This window comes from Vanessa atalanta, chromosome 12, assembly GCF_905147765.1.
Source record: "Vanessa atalanta chromosome 12, ilVanAtal1.2, whole genome shotgun sequence".
NCBI classification, from domain to species: Eukaryota; Metazoa; Arthropoda; class Insecta; order Lepidoptera; family Nymphalidae; genus Vanessa; species Vanessa atalanta.
The window spans coordinates 8,046,693-8,064,980 of NC_061882.1; the positions used below are offsets into that span (position 1 = coordinate 8,046,693).

General features: G+C 33.3%; 2 protein-coding genes across 4 annotated transcripts; one reads left to right on the plus strand and one right to left on the minus strand.

Annotated features, from left to right (window-relative positions):
• Positions 1-932: 932 nt before the first annotated feature.
• LOC125067795 (polyubiquitin-C) lies at positions 933-3,729 on the minus strand. Of its 3 annotated transcripts, none has more exons than XM_047676568.1 (3): positions 3,563-3,729; positions 3,037-3,353; positions 933-2,808 (listed from the first exon to the last, which is right to left on the minus strand). In XM_047676568.1, the coding sequence occupies exons 2-3, from the start codon at positions 3,343-3,345 to the stop codon at positions 1,060-1,062; spliced, it is 2,058 nt and encodes a 685-aa protein (XP_047532524.1). In that variant the 5' UTR covers positions 3,346-3,353; positions 3,563-3,729; the 3' UTR covers positions 933-1,059. The 3 variants fall into 3 exon arrangements, with proteins under 3 accessions (XP_047532524.1, XP_047532525.1, XP_047532523.1); XM_047676569.1 differs by having other exon boundaries at positions 933-2,124; positions 2,353-3,353; XM_047676567.1 differs by having other exon boundaries at positions 933-3,353.
• Positions 3,730-4,623: 894 nt separating this feature from the next.
• On the plus strand, positions 4,624-18,026 carry LOC125067794 (ras GTPase-activating protein 1). Its single transcript, XM_047676565.1, has 20 exons — positions 4,624-5,087; positions 5,236-5,349; positions 7,031-7,103; positions 7,303-7,456; positions 7,636-7,760; positions 9,819-9,974; positions 10,286-10,472; positions 11,301-11,594; positions 11,811-11,981; positions 12,285-12,460; positions 12,710-12,782; positions 13,282-13,400; positions 13,739-13,869; positions 14,319-14,488; positions 14,795-14,923; positions 15,002-15,131; positions 15,279-15,433; positions 15,550-15,682; positions 15,764-15,937; positions 16,181-18,026. Exons 1-19 carry the CDS (start codon positions 4,931-4,933, stop codon positions 15,913-15,915), a joined length of 2,799 nt encoding a protein of 932 aa, XP_047532521.1. The 5' UTR covers positions 4,624-4,930; the 3' UTR covers positions 15,916-15,937; positions 16,181-18,026.
• The last annotated feature ends 262 nt before the right edge of the window (positions 18,027-18,288 follow it).

Here is an 18,288-nt window from a genome sequence, read left to right on the forward strand (position 1 = left end):
GTGTGCTACAGTGAAAACTTAACATTAAACAATATAAAATACAATTAGATAGGAGTATAGCTCCACGCAAAAATATGAACCAATAGATGAAAAAGGTTTATTTACTTATATTATTCATGGACGATGACACCATTCCAATTACTTCCGCTGGATTCCCTCCTAAATCCAGATAATCCTACAGTATCATTATTGTAATGTTAACGTAATAATAGTAGTAAAAATATTTACGTCCAAATTACTAGCCTAATAAAATTAGTACTCAAGTTTAATAAATTCGAAAACCCAATACATAATTTAGAATTTAAATTAAATCGTAAGTGTTGTCTTAAGCTTGAATATAAGTTATTTTGAGTATCAATACAATGTTCAAAGTAATACTAAATATAAATAACCCAATCATTTTTGGAACTTCTTAGACATCATCTAACTAGTTCTGGATCAGAAATTGTAAATCTTCTCGCTTATCATTTTTTGTTTTACTTTTTATATATATATGAATTATAATAAGTCTATGTCGCATAATTTAATTAATGCGGTTATACGGTTTCACCTTGAGTTTACGTATAAATTATTATAGATAACAGGTTCACTTAAACCGTAATATTAATCGAATTGCTTTGAAAAAACAATAGTTTTTTATCAGAAAAATTAGTGCTGCTTAGAATAATTAAAATATTAGGTTATGTACGTACTTAAATAAAATTTTCATATTTACTTGTACTAGAGTAGGAACCATGCCAAATGGAAAATGTTAGACATTGTTAAGCCATACATGATATATTATATTTAGATATTGTTTTAATAATAGTTTTCTTTTACAATATTATTAAAATGTCAAATTTTAAATGAATTAATATAATTTACTTGTAAGAAAAATAGAGAAAACTAATAAGGATTTCTTTAAAATACCTATTATATGAATAAAAAAGAAATGTGAAGCAAACTGTTTATTGAATATTGAAATTGGAATGATTACATAATACATTGAAACATTCTAAATATTTAATACTGCAATTAAATAGGTTGCTGGTTACATGTTCTCATAAATTTTGCATAATTTTAAAAGCCACCACGGAGACGCAATACTAGATGAAGGGTAGACTCTTTTTGAATGTTGTAGTCTGACAGGGTACGGCCATCTTCTAGCTGCTTGCCGGCGAAGATCAAACGCTGCTGGTCTGGTGGAATGCCTTCTTTGTCCTGAATTTTAGCCTTAACATTTTCTATGGTATCGGATGGTTCCACTTCAAGGGTAATGGTTTTGCCCGTGAGGGTCTTCACGAAAATTTGCATACCACCACGAAGACGTAGTACAAGGTGAAGGGTTGACTCTTTTTGAATGTTGTAGTCTGACAGGGTACGGCCATCTTCTAGCTGCTTGCCGGCGAAGATCAAACGCTGCTGGTCTGGTGGAATGCCTTCTTTGTCCTGAATTTTAGCCTTAACATTTTCTATGGTATCGGATGGTTCCACTTCAAGGGTAATGGTTTTGCCCGTGAGGGTCTTCACGAAAATTTGCATACCACCACGAAGACGTAGTACAAGGTGAAGGGTTGACTCTTTTTGAATGTTGTAGTCTGACAGGGTACGGCCATCTTCTAGCTGCTTGCCGGCGAAGATCAAACGCTGCTGGTCTGGTGGAATGCCTTCTTTGTCCTGAATTTTAGCCTTAACATTCTCAATTGTATCAGAAGGTTCCACTTCAAGGGTAATGGTTTTACCCGTAAGGGTCTTTACGAATATTTGCATACCACCACGAAGACGCAATACAAGATGAAGGGTTGACTCTTTTTGAATGTTGTAGTCGGATAGGGTACGGCCATCTTCTAGCTGCTTGCCGGCGAAGATCAAACGCTGCTGATCTGGTGGAATGCCTTCTTTGTCCTGAATTTTAGCCTTAACATTTTCTATGGTATCGGATGGTTCCACTTCAAGGGTAATAGTTTTGCCAGTGAGGGTCTTCACGAAAATTTGCATACCACCACGAAGACGCAGTACCAGGTGAAGGGTTGATTCTTTTTGAATATTGTAGTCTGATAGGGTACGGCCATCTTCTAGCTGCTTGCCGGCGAAGATCAAACGCTGCTGGTCTGGTGGAATGCCTTCTTTGTCCTGAATTTTAGCCTTAACATTTTCTATGGTATCGGATGGTTCCACTTCAAGGGTAATAGTTTTGCCAGTGAGGGTCTTCACGAAAATTTGCATACCACCACGAAGACGCAGTACCAGGTGAAGGGTTGATTCTTTTTGAATATTGTAGTCTGATAGGGTACGGCCATCTTCTAACTGCTTGCCGGCGAAAATCAAACGCTGCTGGTCTGGTGGAATGCCTTCTTTGTCCTGAATTTTAGCCTTAACATTCTCGATTGTATCAGAAGGTTCAACTTCAAGGGTAATGGTTTTGCCCGTGAGGGTTTTCACAAATATTTGCATACCACCACGAAGACGCAGTACCAGGTGAAGGGTTGATTCTTTTTGAATATTGTAGTCGGATAGGGTACGGCCATCTTCTAACTGCTTGCCGGCGAAAATCAAACGCTGCTGGTCTGGTGGAATGCCTTCTTTGTCCTGAATTTTAGCCTTAACATTCTCGATTGTATCAGAAGGTTCCACTTCAAGGGTAATGGTTTTGCCCGTGAGGGTTTTCACAAATATTTGCATACCACCACGAAGACGCAGTACCAGGTGAAGGGTTGATTCTTTTTGAATATTGTAGTCGGATAGGGTACGGCCATCTTCTAGCTGCTTGCCGGCGAAGATCAAACGCTGCTGATCTGGTGGAATGCCTTCTTTGTCCTGAATTTTAGCCTTAACATTTTCTATGGTATCTGATGGTTCCACTTCAAGGGTAATAGTTTTGCCAGTGAGGGTCTTCACGAAAATTTGCATACCACCACGAAGACGCAGTACCAGGTGAAGGGTTGATTCTTTTTGAATATTATAGTCTGATAGGGTACGGCCATCTTCTAGCTGCTTACCAGCGAAGATCAAACGCTGCTGGTCTGGTGGAATGCCTTCTTTGTCCTGAATTTTAGCCTTAACATTCTCGATTGTATCAGAAGGTTCCACCTCAAGGGTAATTGTTTTACCTGTAAGGGTCTTCACGAAAATTTGCATACCACCGCGTAGACGCAGTACCAGGTGAAGGGTAGACTCTTTTTGAATATTGTAGTCAGATAGTGTACGACCATCTTCCAGCTGCTTTCCAGCGAAGATCAAACGTTGCTGATCTGGGGGAATGCCTTCTTTATCTTGAATTTTTGCCTTTACATTCTCAATAGTATCGGATGGTTCGACTTCAAGGGTAATAGTTTTTCCCGTGAGAGTCTTCACGAAAATCTGCATTTTGATAACTGCAATAAAAAGTACAGATGAGAATTAAATCTTAAACTTTGATTTTTTGATTAATAGGTGGTAACGGGTGAATTTGAAGGTGATGGATTCAAGACAAAGAACAAAGAACGATCTCGATAACAAAATGGCGTCTACAATGTCATGACCCACAAAAAGTAGCGCAATGCGCAATAGACATAATCTAATTAAACCACCTCAGTTTACTTACCACTAAATCAGATTCCAAATTAAAATTAATATCTGAATTTCTTTACAACTACGAATTAAATAACGTGAACTACAAATATAAATCAATACTAGACAAAATCTAATCACGGGAAAAACTAGCTTGCTTCTTAAATTGATCACACAAGAAATGCAAGTGCAGGAATGAGCCGAGGAATGTCAGGATGAAGAACGTCACTTTATTTATTATTGACATGCACATTGAAGTGAATAGGAATGACGAAACAAAAAATGTCTATGGCCTTTATAATTACAGTCTGTATGAAATTTAAAAGAAAAGCTTATTTTAAACTCAAAAGAATATATAAATTAGTAAAAATTTTTCTTTGAAAAATATTATTTGTATGTATAGTTTTAAATGGGATAAATCAAACTGACTTAGCTTCAATGTTATAACTAGTAACAGTCAACTTCTTTAATTAACTTTAAATATACATAATTATATATTTTAAAAGATATAATAAATTTTACATAACCAATCGAAAAATCGAACAAGTGAAAAATGAAATTGTTAAGAATTTAGGTTAATTTTTTAAGCATCTACACTTCACATTAGTATCGATCAAATAAATTATAAATACGAAATTAACCGCCAGTCTGTTTATCTACTTAGTTTTTGATATTCAAAATTATGTTACTAAATTCGTTTCAATAAAGATAACATAAATCTTGCAGAAGAACAAAGGCTACTATTTCATGTTTTAGTATCGAAATTAATTCATTATAACATAATACGAGCAAAAGATAAATTTAATTATTGTATTCATTTATAAATAAGGGTTTCCAGAGACATGTACTCAGTGATAAAATTAAGTAGAACTAGTGCCGTATTAGTAACAATATAAATAATAATTAAATGTAAATATATAAATATTTATTGAACATTGAATTTCGTTTAAAGTAGTGGCATACAAATATGTGGATCTAATGTGTGGCGCCTAGTTACAGTATATTATTATGTAGTTTATTATGGCTACACCGTAGTCAAATGAAACTAACTGTCAAAATTAATCTATTTTGTGACTTTTGTCTGATTATCGGACGGGCGTATTGATGTGTTCAAGGATAGTAGATTCTTTCTATTAGATTTCCTTTGGTCTTTTAGTATAATCATTGATTAAAAAGTAGCCAGTTTTTATAACTAAAAACGTAACATTACTGATATTAATATTGCTGTACTGAATAAATATTAGGTCGTATTCGTTATTTGGTGTCATTTTATTTTGTTTCTATCATAAACACATAAAGATAACTTAAAATTGTTGTGTTACTGATGTGAATAATGTATGAATCATCTTATTCCAAATAACAAATATTATTTATTAAGATTTTTTGGTGATAAGTTATAAAAATGGCTGATCTTATCCGAGCAATGGGAGCGCCGATAGGACCCCCTATAAAGGATAAGTTGGGTTCACCGTCGACGGAATCTGAAGATGGTGGTGTCGATATTGGAGAGTTAGCGGCGGATTTAGAGTTAGATGAAGCTGATGGGCCAAGTACTAATGGTATGTCTAAATTTAAGTAAAATATCAAAATTCATATGAGCAGAACATTATTTCGATTATTTATGCTTATAAGATTTTCTATACGTATATACTTATAAGATGATTTTTTTATTATAAATGTCATTACTTAATATTGATGAAACTATAGGTGAGAGACAAGCTGTGCTAGCACCACCAGAAACTGAATGGTATCATGGCCGTTTGGATAGATACACTTCTGAAGAAAGACTATGGGCAGCAGGGAAGCATGGTAGTTACTTGGGTGAGTTACATATTTTCTATTATCTATTACCTTTAATCTCAGTTGCTTGGTGGTTTCTTGATTATTTTGTCTTAAAATGATTGATAAAATATATATTTTTTATTATATATACTTGCCAAAATTAGGCATCAACTTTACTTGAAAATAGGAAACAGGAACACATAAAGTAAAATTACTAATAGAGTTTTTAGTATTAGAAATACAATGTTTATATATTACCTAATTGTTAGTCTTTTAGTTTCTATATTCAAATGGAGATCCAGAGTCTATGATCTATCACTTAAAATTAAATGCATGTATGTACAAATAATTGTAATTTGTTTGTATGTAATTAAATGTTGTGTAAATATAAAGTTTAATATGTTTTATTATAAAAATAAATACTGTAAACAACAAACAGTCAGCATGAATGATTTTGTAATTTTTATATTGATTTATAGCTCTATTTAATTTATTACTTAGTTTGGTACCATTAAGTTAATCTGGTGATAGAGCTAGGATATATCTATCTAGATAAGGGTAAATCTTTGATGGGTTTTAAATACTAGTTTTTGAGCTTGTTCACATTAAACTAACATGACATGTTTATTTTTTTTAAACTATACATATACATTTCATGATTAATTTTGAATTAAATAATTTTTTGTTCTACTACTAAAGTGGACAACATTAATTTACAAACATTTGTCTTGTCAATTTTCTGTGATTTAAATTAAGTATTGTTTTTCCATTGTAACATGTTTAACAATAGCAGTGTTTCCCTGTGTAATCTCTTTTGTTAAGTCTGTGTAAAAGTACAGCTACTTACACTTACAAAAAAACATTTATTACACTATTGTCATGCAAGCACTTGTTTATTCAAATAAGTAAAGACAATGTCTTTGCATCTTCAAAGAAGTTTTCATATTTATATTGATTGCATAACAAATTATAATACATGGCCTATGTTTTTGTATGATTTATGCAATCATTGTGTTGCTTCTAGGAGTTAAGTGTTAAGTTTTAGTACAAGTACCAATTGTACTTAACATTATACATTTTTATGTTATTAGTAATTACAAAGTAATGTTGGCCTATTTTATAGACAATTTAAACAATGGTGATTTTATTGTACATAAATTTTGTACTAAACGAATTTGACATAAACTAAAGACTTGATATACTTATTAACATAAAAAATACAAGATATCTTTTTTATAAAAATGTACTAGCCGAGAAATGAGTATTTACAAATAATTTAATATGTGGATTTAAAAAAAAACATATTTAAAATCTACTTAACTAATCTAATTTATCTTACTAATCAGACAGTATGATGTGGTAGCAAGAATGCTACCAACAAAAGATGATATGATCATTTTGACAATATACAATATATTTGAATACATTTAAATGCACATTGGTTGACATAAAACCTGACTCAACTTGCATATTTAATATGTATGAATTAATACAATGCATGTTGATTTTGGTGAATATGTTGAATCACTACTCAACCTCAAAATTACATACATTTTTTTCACTAAACAATAGTAACCAATGTATTATGGTGGAGTACTTCCTGGGGTTGACTTTTAACTTGATTTTAAACATATGAGATTCTAATTGGTTTTATAATCAGAAATAAGTAGAAATGCTCACAGTGGTGTATTTTAAATAAATTGATTTTTATTTGTTGCAGTTCGTGAAAGTGATCGCAAACCAGGATCATATGTGTTAAGCTACTTGGGTCGCACAGGAATTAATCATTTCAGGTATTTTATTTGCCAAAAAACAATATTATGTGTAATGTTTATTAATTTAAATTTTTCCTTGTACTTAAGTTATAATTATATATATAATGGGTACCATTTTGAAATTGAAATTAATCCTTTAAACATGCTATATTAAAAACATTCTTTCTGAAACACACATGTTACGATTTTTATTGATAATGTTTTTTTTTTCAATTAGAATAACCGCCGTATGTGGTGATTACTACATCGGGGGACGTCAATTCGACTCCTTGACTGAATTAGTAGGCTTTTATAGTCACTGCTCGGATCTGCTAAAACGCGAGCGATTGGTCGAACCCGTACCTCCTCCTGAACCAGTTAATGACAAAAAGGTAAGTTTGGAATGTTAAATTTCGTTTAAAATCATCAAAATGCCAAAAAATGCCAAAAATAAGATACTTAAACAAAATATTGTTGACGCTATAATATAGCTCAAACACAAATATATCCTAGATACGTGTGATGTTTATTAAATTAAATTAGTACTTAACTAAATGTTATTTTTATATAGCGTGTGGTGGCCATTTTACCGTACACCAAAATGCCCGACACGGACGAGTTGACCTTCCAGAAGGGCGACATATTCTTCGTACATAACGACATGGGCGACGGCTGGTTGTGGGTCACCGCACACAGGTTTGACCTTCAACGCTAATAGACTCGTTATTCTCTATAAATGGTTCTAAAACCTTGCCGTAATAATGTATTTATCGATAACTTGATATAAATTGAAAAATATTAATGTGATATGGTTGTTCGTAACACATCTAACATGTGTTACGAATATTATAGACTAGTAACACGTAGATAACTTTATATTTTCCCGAACATTATAAGTACTTCACATAAAGAAAACTAGTTTTTAGTTGTTGAAATGTGACTGTACTTAATTATTATTATTGAAAATTTAAGGAAAACTTAAATAATTACATATTATATTACCCACATAGATAAATGTTCGAAAATTTTCATTTTTCGAACATTTATTTGATTGATAACACTAAAGCTCGTATAGTAGCTACCGAATAGAATAAAAGAGAATCGTTTGAGAAACCGAGGAGAAAAGATACTGAACATTTTATTTCTTTGCCTAATTATATTATATAAAAAACAATAAATTAAGAAGAAAAAAGCATTTCAAACAAGGAAAATAGTTCTCGATATTTGTTTACATATTCTAAATTTGTTTCTTTTTTTTTTCGTGGCATATTTTGCCTGTTCGTATTTATTAGTGCGTAATTCCTTCCAAGTCAATGATGAGTGTGAAACGTAGGATGTGGTTACTTATAATAAAATACTATAATGGAATGTATGACTCTTTTTTTTAAACAGTAACAAAGTAAGTAATTTGACTCGTTTTTTTTATTATTGGAATTTTATAATAATAGCATTTCCTGTTGTTTTGTAGGGATCTGTCGATATATAAATATCAAAGATATTAAATCACGCCTGCGGTTCAATATACACGAAAATATAGATGTATAATTTTCAGCTTAAAACTAGCGTCTTTTATGTGTATGCTGACTACGATACTATTAATAATGAAAAACTATATATTTTTGTATTATTTGATGCAAATTACTAAAATTTCTTAGCCTGGTATTAATTTACGATTAGATTAAATTTTTTTAGCCATTTTAAACAATATAGTAATAAGTATTTTAAATAAAACAAGTAAGTGCAGTAAATATACGTTTAGTCGTAGCTTTCCTCGTATATGGTCATCCTTAATAATTCATGAGGTCGCGGCAGGTCAAGTAGAACTGTCAAGGTAGAATGATTACCCTTCACGTTCGAGATTTATATTAAAACTGGTACAAAATTTAACAAATATAATTAGGATCTTTATAAGTACTCGATTGTCACTTTCTTGTCCTGTAACTTTATAATACTTATATATTTTAGTCTATAAAGGTACAATGAATATTTTTTAATGTCACAGACAATCAAATTTAACATAATTAATATCTCCATAAATAATTATTGTTTTTTAAGCGGTTGCAATACTTTTTTTTAAACTGATAATGACTTAGGATCTGGACAGCACCTTTTGTAAGTTCTAGATACTATTCCAGAAAGTTTGATACATATAAATATATATATATATATGTACAGATTAAACACATGATTACGCACATGTTAAATGTTACTGTTATATGAATAATCTTATTATCTATACAAATATATTAATATGTCTTATCTATCAATGTTTTTTTTATATGAGCTGTACATTTTTTAATAGGCCAAGTTAAAAATAACTATGTAATCTAATTATAGAAAGGAATACCGTGCCCCAAGACGGATGTATTAACTTTTCGAAGCCGGAAACTATGTGTTATTAGTTTATCTTTCCTCTTCGTGTCTAAGCAGTCATAACAAAAATCGAAACAACTTAAATTTTTACCTGATACGGATTATATTGTGTTTAATTAGATTGTGTTTCGAAATTGGTTGAGTTAAACAAAAATTTGACGTTTATAAAATGTCGGTAATTTTTTTGTAATGATTTTTTTATCAAAATCATTAAAAAAAGTACGTCTTAATTAACTTCTATGAGAAATTGTATTGGTCGTTAATTTTTATAATTAGTATTTATTTAGCGAAATCAAGTTATAAATGCCTAACACATAAATAGTCGCAATTTATGTTATAATTAAGATTTATTTATTAATTTATAAAAAAAATAATTGACAGAACGGGGGAGCAAGGAATGATCTTCAGAGAGTTAGTCGAGGATCTGGACCCGTCTATTGATCCGAACACCGTGTTCTCTTGGTTTCATCCCAACTGCACCAAGAGTGAGGCTGTCGATATGCTCGTGAAAGCAGGCCCTGGCAGTTTCCTCGTCAGGTATATCTCATCAATACATTATTTTTATACTCGTAATATATGTGTATACTGGAGGGTTATCCTCAAATAATGTATTTTTTTGTTTAAAAAAAATTTAGCATTATTTTCGAATGACATTTATTTATATGATAGAGCTTTGAGCATAATTTCCACGATTAAAAAACTTTTATTCATTTTCGACATATTAAATATTGTTATTACATTATTTATTAGAATAAAATTAAAATATTTTTTGTATTTACGTAATGATTAAGATTTTAAAATTTGAAGCAAGTCACGACAATTTTTTTTTATATCCACCTATTTTCCAGACCCTCGGATAATTCTCCCGGAGATTACTCCTTGTTCTTCCACATCAACAATCAAATCCAAAGGTTCAGAATTGAGAAGAAGGGGGTGAGGTATCTTATGGGTGGACGGACGTTCGAATGTCTCGATGCTGTCATCAATAGATACAGGAAGGAGCAGATTGTGGAAGGACATACGCTAGGGCAGCCTGTGAGTTATATTATAAATTTGGCTATGATTAATGTGCTTATATTGATACAATGTCAAATCTGTGTACGCATCGAAAGATATAGTGTACTAAGTACACGTACACTAGTAAAGTAGTATGACGTCACGCACACCAAGATAATAAAGTTGGCTCCTTTGTTTTAGTTCTGTCGTAGGGCGACACTCTTATCTATATATAGAAATAATCTAAGATTTTTTGTTGTTGTTTCAAGATGTGCCGAGATTAATAATAATAATAATCTTTATTTGAAAAATATAAGCACTACTGTATTTACACCAATTCGCTTATATCTACAATAATTACTAAACAAATTTTATAAAATACTTTTACTAATTTAACAAAAACATACTACTATGGACAAATTAAATAAAATATAATTAAAATATGATTGCGGAGACGATAGAATATGTGGATCTCAATTGAATATTGTGTGCTTAAACCCAAACCCTCTGTTTATCTTGTGCTCGGCAAATAAAACAAAGTCGTGAGAATATCTTTGTGTCTGAAATTATACTTTTGTATTCACCGACCTGACGTAGACTAGACGCTTTGTCTTTTTTATGCGTTTTTCAAATAAAATCTTATAATGCTGAAACGACTATTTATAATTACAACAACCTTTAAATTAATTTAATAGGGATTAATTTTTACTGTCTTGACAAAAAAAAATATGTCATAGATTGTCCTATAGATAATAATTAAAGATCAATGGATTTTGCAGTTTTCGCCAATATGTCATAAATCTTTGCGGCAGTTTATCTTCTAAAATTCGTAGACTAAATTAATAATTTCAAAATTAAAATTCACAGCTGATCGCCGAAGGTCATATAATAGAGCCACAACAGAACGCGACTGGTGCTGCGGCTGAGAAAATATACGCGACGCTCAGGGAATGCAGGGATCAGATAGGTCTCAAAAAGATGAAAGGCATCAAACATCAGGGCTACCTGCACAAGAAGTCGGACAAGGGCGCTAAGAAATGGAAGGCCCTATACTTCGTTCTTTTACAAGAGGGGACCGATACACATCTCTACTTCTACGATTCTCCGAAACGAACAAAACCGAAGGGGTTAATCGATCTATCCTGTGCATACCTGTATCAGGTAATGGGACGAGTTATAATTTACAAATTTCTTTAAAATATTCAAAGAGAAAGCTGCGATTTTATGTAACGCCGTGGATGGTTGTTTTGACTCTGGCCGAAACAAAATTACCGTAACACTTGAGTTTCTTGTCAGTGTTCCAGTTTTAAAATGATAAAATATTTTTACCGAAAATATAAATGAACGACGTCAAGTAGCAAACCCCTCTGCGCGCAGGTACACGAGTCGCTGTGGGAGCGCGAGTTCTGCTTCCAGCTGGTGGAGCGCGCGCTGCCGTGCCTGTCCACGCACACGTTCCTGGCGGCCGCCGCCGCGCACGAGCTGCGCGCCTGGCTCGACGCCCTGCGCCCGCTGTGCGTGCCGCAGCAGGCGCGCCACCACTGCAAGGTGAGCACGACCCAGGGAGGTCGCCGGAGCCACATGACTGACGGCTTTCATTTCTCGCTTAGGAAGTTGAAAGCAGACTTATTATCTCATTATATTATCGCCCACCCCCGGGTCCCGAGCTCGCGACCTAAGGATGCAAGGATGATCTGCAGGAGGAGGAGCCAGCCAGAGTAGAGAACGCCGAAGCCCGAGGGAGAAACGGCTCGGGAATTTCTTGTATTTAAAAACATAACCTTTTTGAGTGGCATGTCATGTCATGACAATCGCTGCGACCCCTGAGCTGAGCCCGAGTGGCGGCCGCAGGTGGCGCGCGTGGTGTGGCTGCGCGCGCTGCGCGTGCGCTGCGTGACGGCGCACCGGCTGCCGGCCCGCCTGGCGCCGCGCCCGCACCTGCGGCTGGCGCTGGGCGCGGCGCCCGTGGCGCGCACGCGCGCGCGGCCCTCGCCCGACCCGCACTGGGACGACGAGTTCGTCTTCGAGTGAGTACCGAACTCTGAACACTGCTCCGTTTACTTTACTTTTGATTACCGGAAAGTTCAATCTATACGTTAACTTATGTTTAGATTCTTAGGCATGAGATCACTCAATGAATTCAGTTTATTAATTTTCAATAAAATGACAAATCGAGAAAAAGATTAATGTATCAAAATTCTACACCATTACGTGTTGAGCGATGTAGTAGTTTTTTTTTAAATTATAAAAATAATTTTAATTGTACTTGTTTCTAGTGATGTACCTCCAGATGTAACTTCGTTTACGATTACGGTGCATAATACCGGAAAGAGAGGAAAAGAGTCTGAAGTAAGTATAATTACAATATATTTGGTTTCTCTAACTTTAGTTCAGTAATGAGTGATTTTAAGAACAAGATCTTAAGCTGTCAAGGTAGATCAATCTATCGAAAGATAAGTATTATTTTTACATCAATTTACACGTTTTGTTTTTAATGTAAGCGTAACACAACAACACATCGATACAAAATTAATATCAAAATAAAGATAAAGTTAATTCAAGAAACCATTCTTTTCGTTGAGTAAAATTCAATAAGTCTTGCTATTCGTCTTGGTTTTCGAAACTGGGCAATAAAGTATAATTCAATTGGCAACATGTGCTTTTTAAGTCTATTGCAAATTAGTATCACCCTATGCCCTGGTTACATCAAATTTGTTTTATAAATTTAGTATATCGTTTTGTATAAATATATGCATAATGTTCAAAGTACATAGTAATTTTAAATAATGATTGTTTTGTTCTAAATAAATATTTTGTATGAATTCAACGTTTTGTTTATTTTAATTAGGTTGCGGAATTAACGATAGAATTAGCAAACTTAGCTAATGGTGAAGAAATCGAAGAATGGTATCCACTCGCAGGCATGACTCCTATTGGGGAGTGGGGTTCTTTAAGACTTCGAATAAGGTAAAGCAGAATTTCTTCACGAAATTTGTAGCTGATACTTTTGTGACGTGTTGTTTTATAATTATCGAATCATTATTGTATATCAGTAACTTTTTAATGTACGAATAACAACTCTTTGATGTCTCTGTAAAAATGTTGCGTTACTCAGGTGTGACTTTAAAGCTTACGAATTTATTAATTCTAGCAAGTGGCACGATGCCCTTTCTAATGAAACTAAAGGTGTGAAGGTACTTTAATGCTTAAAAACAGACCGTAGAATTCCATGATTGTAAATTTTAAAAATCTCGTGTTCATATTCATCATTGGCATTTATTAGAACTATTTTGTTTTTTGCACAGATATATGCAAGAGTTGGTAATGCCTCGCGAGGAATACAACCCACTTCGTCAATTACTTTTGGAACCAGGTCTACCAGCAGTGAAGGCCCTGGCTGATCTATGCCGTACTGATAGACAACCTCTGGCGACATGTGAGTTCTTCATTATTTGAAAATAGTATAAAGAATTAAAAATTACCGTCATACCATCTCGATGTCCGGAAATCCACAACAGGGCGATTTTTAAGGCATTTTATGCCTCGCTGATCCACTGTGGAACCAGCTTTCGCCGGCGGTTTTCCGAAACGATAGGACTTCGGAACTTTCAAGAAAAGAGCCTATTTATTTTTTAAACGCAGGCAAGCCCCCGGCCGAGTAGATGTTCATTCGCGGTGGTAGTACTGGTATCGGGATAGCTTTCCATTCGGCTACAATTAACTTATTTTGCGTACTCATATTATAAACGTGAATGTGTCTGTTATATTTTATGAACCAACGACTTAACTGATTACTATAAAATTAGCTGTAGAGATAGCTTGAACACAAGCATCGGGTTCTTTAATGTTTCGAAACCGTCCTTACGAGTGTGGTTGCGCGCGCAGCCGTGCTGCACGCGTTCTCGGAGTGCGGGCGCGGCGCGGAGCTGGCGCGCGAGCTGGCCACGGCCGAGGTGTCCCGCGAGCCCGACCACCGCGCGCTGCTGCGCGCCGCCTCGCTCGCCACCGCCGTGCTCGACGAGTTCATGCACGCGCTCTGCAAGCCCTTCCTGCAGGTGCGTCTCATTATGTTTCTTCAATACTAGTCTCGTACGCGTTTGCACAGTAGGAAAAATTTATATGACATTTGCACTGGTGACAGTGTCCGTGCGTTTACCATCTTCGCATGTTATAAATAAAAAGATCCTTTTGTTACACAAGAATAAGACGCAATACTTCCCGTTCGGTAAAAATACCATGTGAATTATCCAGTAAGTCATTTTAGGAGAAATGTAACATTAAATAATTTTAAACTCTTAAACATGTGTATATGTTTAAACTATGAAAACGATAATTTTAATAATTTGTTATTGATTTTTTAGGCAGCTATAGCTGAAACGGTGCAAAAATTAATCGACGCGAAACAGTCAGCTGAATTGAATCCAACGAAAATGGACTCACCTGACGATGCTTGCAATAATGCAGAATTTCTGCTAATGATTCTCGATCAGGTACCGACATCATAACAAATATGTTAAATTTTTTTTTTCGAAAAACAATATTTTTATAGTATATCTTCTTGTCCACAGATCACACTGTCAATATTCACGTCTCCGGAAGCGTGCCCGCGACCAGTTCGTTATTTGTGCGGTTGCCTGCAACGATCCGCCGTCACCAAGTGGCCTAATGAAAGATTTGTACGCACCCGAGTTGTATCAGGTTAGATTTATCAATAATTTATGATCAAGTCAAAATATAATAATTGAGTTGAGGGGGTCCAAGCTGGTCGTTAAAAAACATATTTTTATTTATGGTAATTTTGGGAATCACAAAGCAACCAGCTTATAATACCTCTCACCCGGCCAGCGTTTATATTCCTGCGCCTGATCTGCCCGGCGCTGGTGGAGCCGCGCGCGTGGGGCCTGGTGTCCGCCGCGCCGCCGCCGCACGCGCAGCGCTCGCTGCTGATGGTCGCCAAGTGTCTGCAAAACCTCGCCAACCTCATCGAGTTTGGAGCTAAGGTAGAAAATTCATATGACATTAGTCTCCAGCTAGTTAGTTTATATTATATAAACTACATAAATTGCTTAAACGAAATATTATGACAACAATAATAATTAACAAAAAATTTTTTTAGGAACCTTATATGGAAGTTGTGAATCCATTCATTTTGAAGAACAAGGAACGAATGGTTGTGTTCTTAGACCAGTTGAGTTCCGTGCAGGATCCTGGTAATACTCCGTCGAACTCCAATAACAACTTTGATATCGGTATGATATAATAAAAAAATTAAATAATATATTGACATCATAATTGTTGCACTATGATAAATGTTACTTTCTCATTTGCAGCTAAAGAGTTAGCAACTATCCACCACATTTGCGTCTCACATTTAACAGAGCTCCAAAACTTGTCTAAGACTCAGCCAGCTATAAGGAAGTTGGTAACAGTGACTGAAATGCTTACCAAGCATAAGCATAAGTATCTCGAAATGATCAGATAGGATACGCCTTCGAAAAAAACAGGTAAATTATTTTTAATAGTTATTTGCTACAAAAGAAATAACATCATTGGTAATAAAGAGACTTTAATAGCATATTAAAAACCTTATCAATAAAAGTTTTGTGCACCTGTTAGTAGATATATTTTAATCTTATTAAAATGTTTTATTGTAAGTGAATTATGAGTAAATAAATAAATAACAATGATATACAGACAAAATAATAGTAACGATATAACATGAGCAATTAATTATATATATTTTTCAGGGTAAAACACTAATGGGACAGCGATAGCATTAGGCGATTCTCCGCGCAGGACTGAATCTTAGTCGTACATGTGTAGTCATCCTTAGCTTTAGCTTTGTCTTAGTTTATTCATATGAATACACAGAACATCGTAGCCTTCTCGTGCCAAACATGTATTCGTCGTTTACTATTTTAAATATTATTTTGTGTATGACAAACAATTATTTTATTGCCTATTTAGAGTATTTAAGGCGCAAATGGACAAAATAGCTCTCTAGTATTTAGGTCGTATTTATTCTTAGCGATTATTATATGTTTAAATATTATTTTAACTGGAAAAAAATGTTATATGACTAAAATATGCAAACACCAAGAACCGCTTATGTAATTGGACATATTTCTTTATGCATCATACATTGTATCCAGTTATGTGGAGCATCTCAATATGTTATTAATTTGTCAATATCATAATAATCAAGCTCATATACTATTCACATAGTCTAAGATCAGGAGGAAGCGAAGAACAACAATATGATTAAATTGAGTAGAAATTACACAATATTATTAAAACGTAAATGGTAATTTTGCTAAAATTTTGTACATGGTCCCCCTTTATACTCACTTCGAAGTGAGTGAATACGTCAACGTCACTCAATTTAAAGTCTCGGAGTAATAAACTTGTTACATCACATAAGTATTACATTAGATTTATATATTTTACTATCTCCATGCTCTTAATTCGTATGTTAAGTCTAGGTATATGTAGTAGTAAGATTATTCGACCGTCGATTGTGAGACACCAAAAATGTTTTAGAATGAAGAATTGAATGTGATAGATCTTTGTCTGAGTAGATATTAGAAAAACGTGTATGTGAGTCCCTTTTTATTTCTTGTATAATAACTGCACATTTTACAATTTATTCTGTGATAAAAAAGGTCTTGAAATGTATCTTTTTTTATATTTGGTTATTATTACTTACATTCTTATAATGGCATTTAGAAAATGTTTTTGTGCCTCATGGCAAGGTTTTTGTTTTTAAAAAGTTACGACTGTTGTATTTTTCGTGCTCAACTAAGAAATTAATATAGTGCCATATTTAATGTACAGGCGGCCCTTTTGGCTTGCTTTTTTCTTCACTGCTTTCATTTGAATATTTTATAAATCATACTATATCACTTAGCTTATAATATTTTAAGTAATATTTATTGTGCACACTTAATCCGATTGCATTTAATATTTCGTTATTATTTACTATTTTAAACTTTTACTAATTAAAAGCTATTTTAAGGTAATAAGATATTTGATGGGTAACATGAACGAAACATTACTATCATTATGCATATTGACTGGATTTTATTTTAACTTTTTAAAGTATTTTAACACTTTAAACTAGGTAGCAGTATGTTTCGTCTCACATAAATTAGTTTTTAGATCCCAAAATTTATATAATCAAAACTATGATACAGTTTAAGAGTTACACATTGAAAACAAGCAATCATTTTTTATAAATATTTTAAAATTTGTTTTTGTAACAATTTTTTTTACAACACAGACTGTATCACTACTAATTTAACCGCCTTTAAAAAAAGGAAGTTATCAATTCAGATGAAATAGTATTACTTTGATATTTAGTATTACTTTAGCCAGCTTATGCTCCAAGTTATTAGTTTACACTCCGTCATTATTATTATTTGGTATAAAATAACATAACGAACAATCTTTATCTCATTATTAGTTGTGTGTGTTAATATATTAATCTTTATTATAGTTTTTCATAAACAATTTTAATATTGTAACCAGCAAGTAATTATACAAGGGTTTTAGTGAAAAAAGAATCCAGAATAATTATTAACATTTAAACTAACATTAAACACCACAATATTTTTTGTTTACTCTATATATAATTGATAAAATCATAAATTGGGTAGTAATTTCATTTTTAATAAAAATATAATATATTTATAAATTAGTAACACTTTTTTAGTATTAGAAACTTTTTATCAGGGGCATTATAGAATTTCAAGAACTAACTGTTTTATATGGTATTTATTTTTTGTAATTATTTATAATAAGAATTCATAATGACGTATTTTCTAGTGATTAAAAGTCTACAAACATTAACACCAGT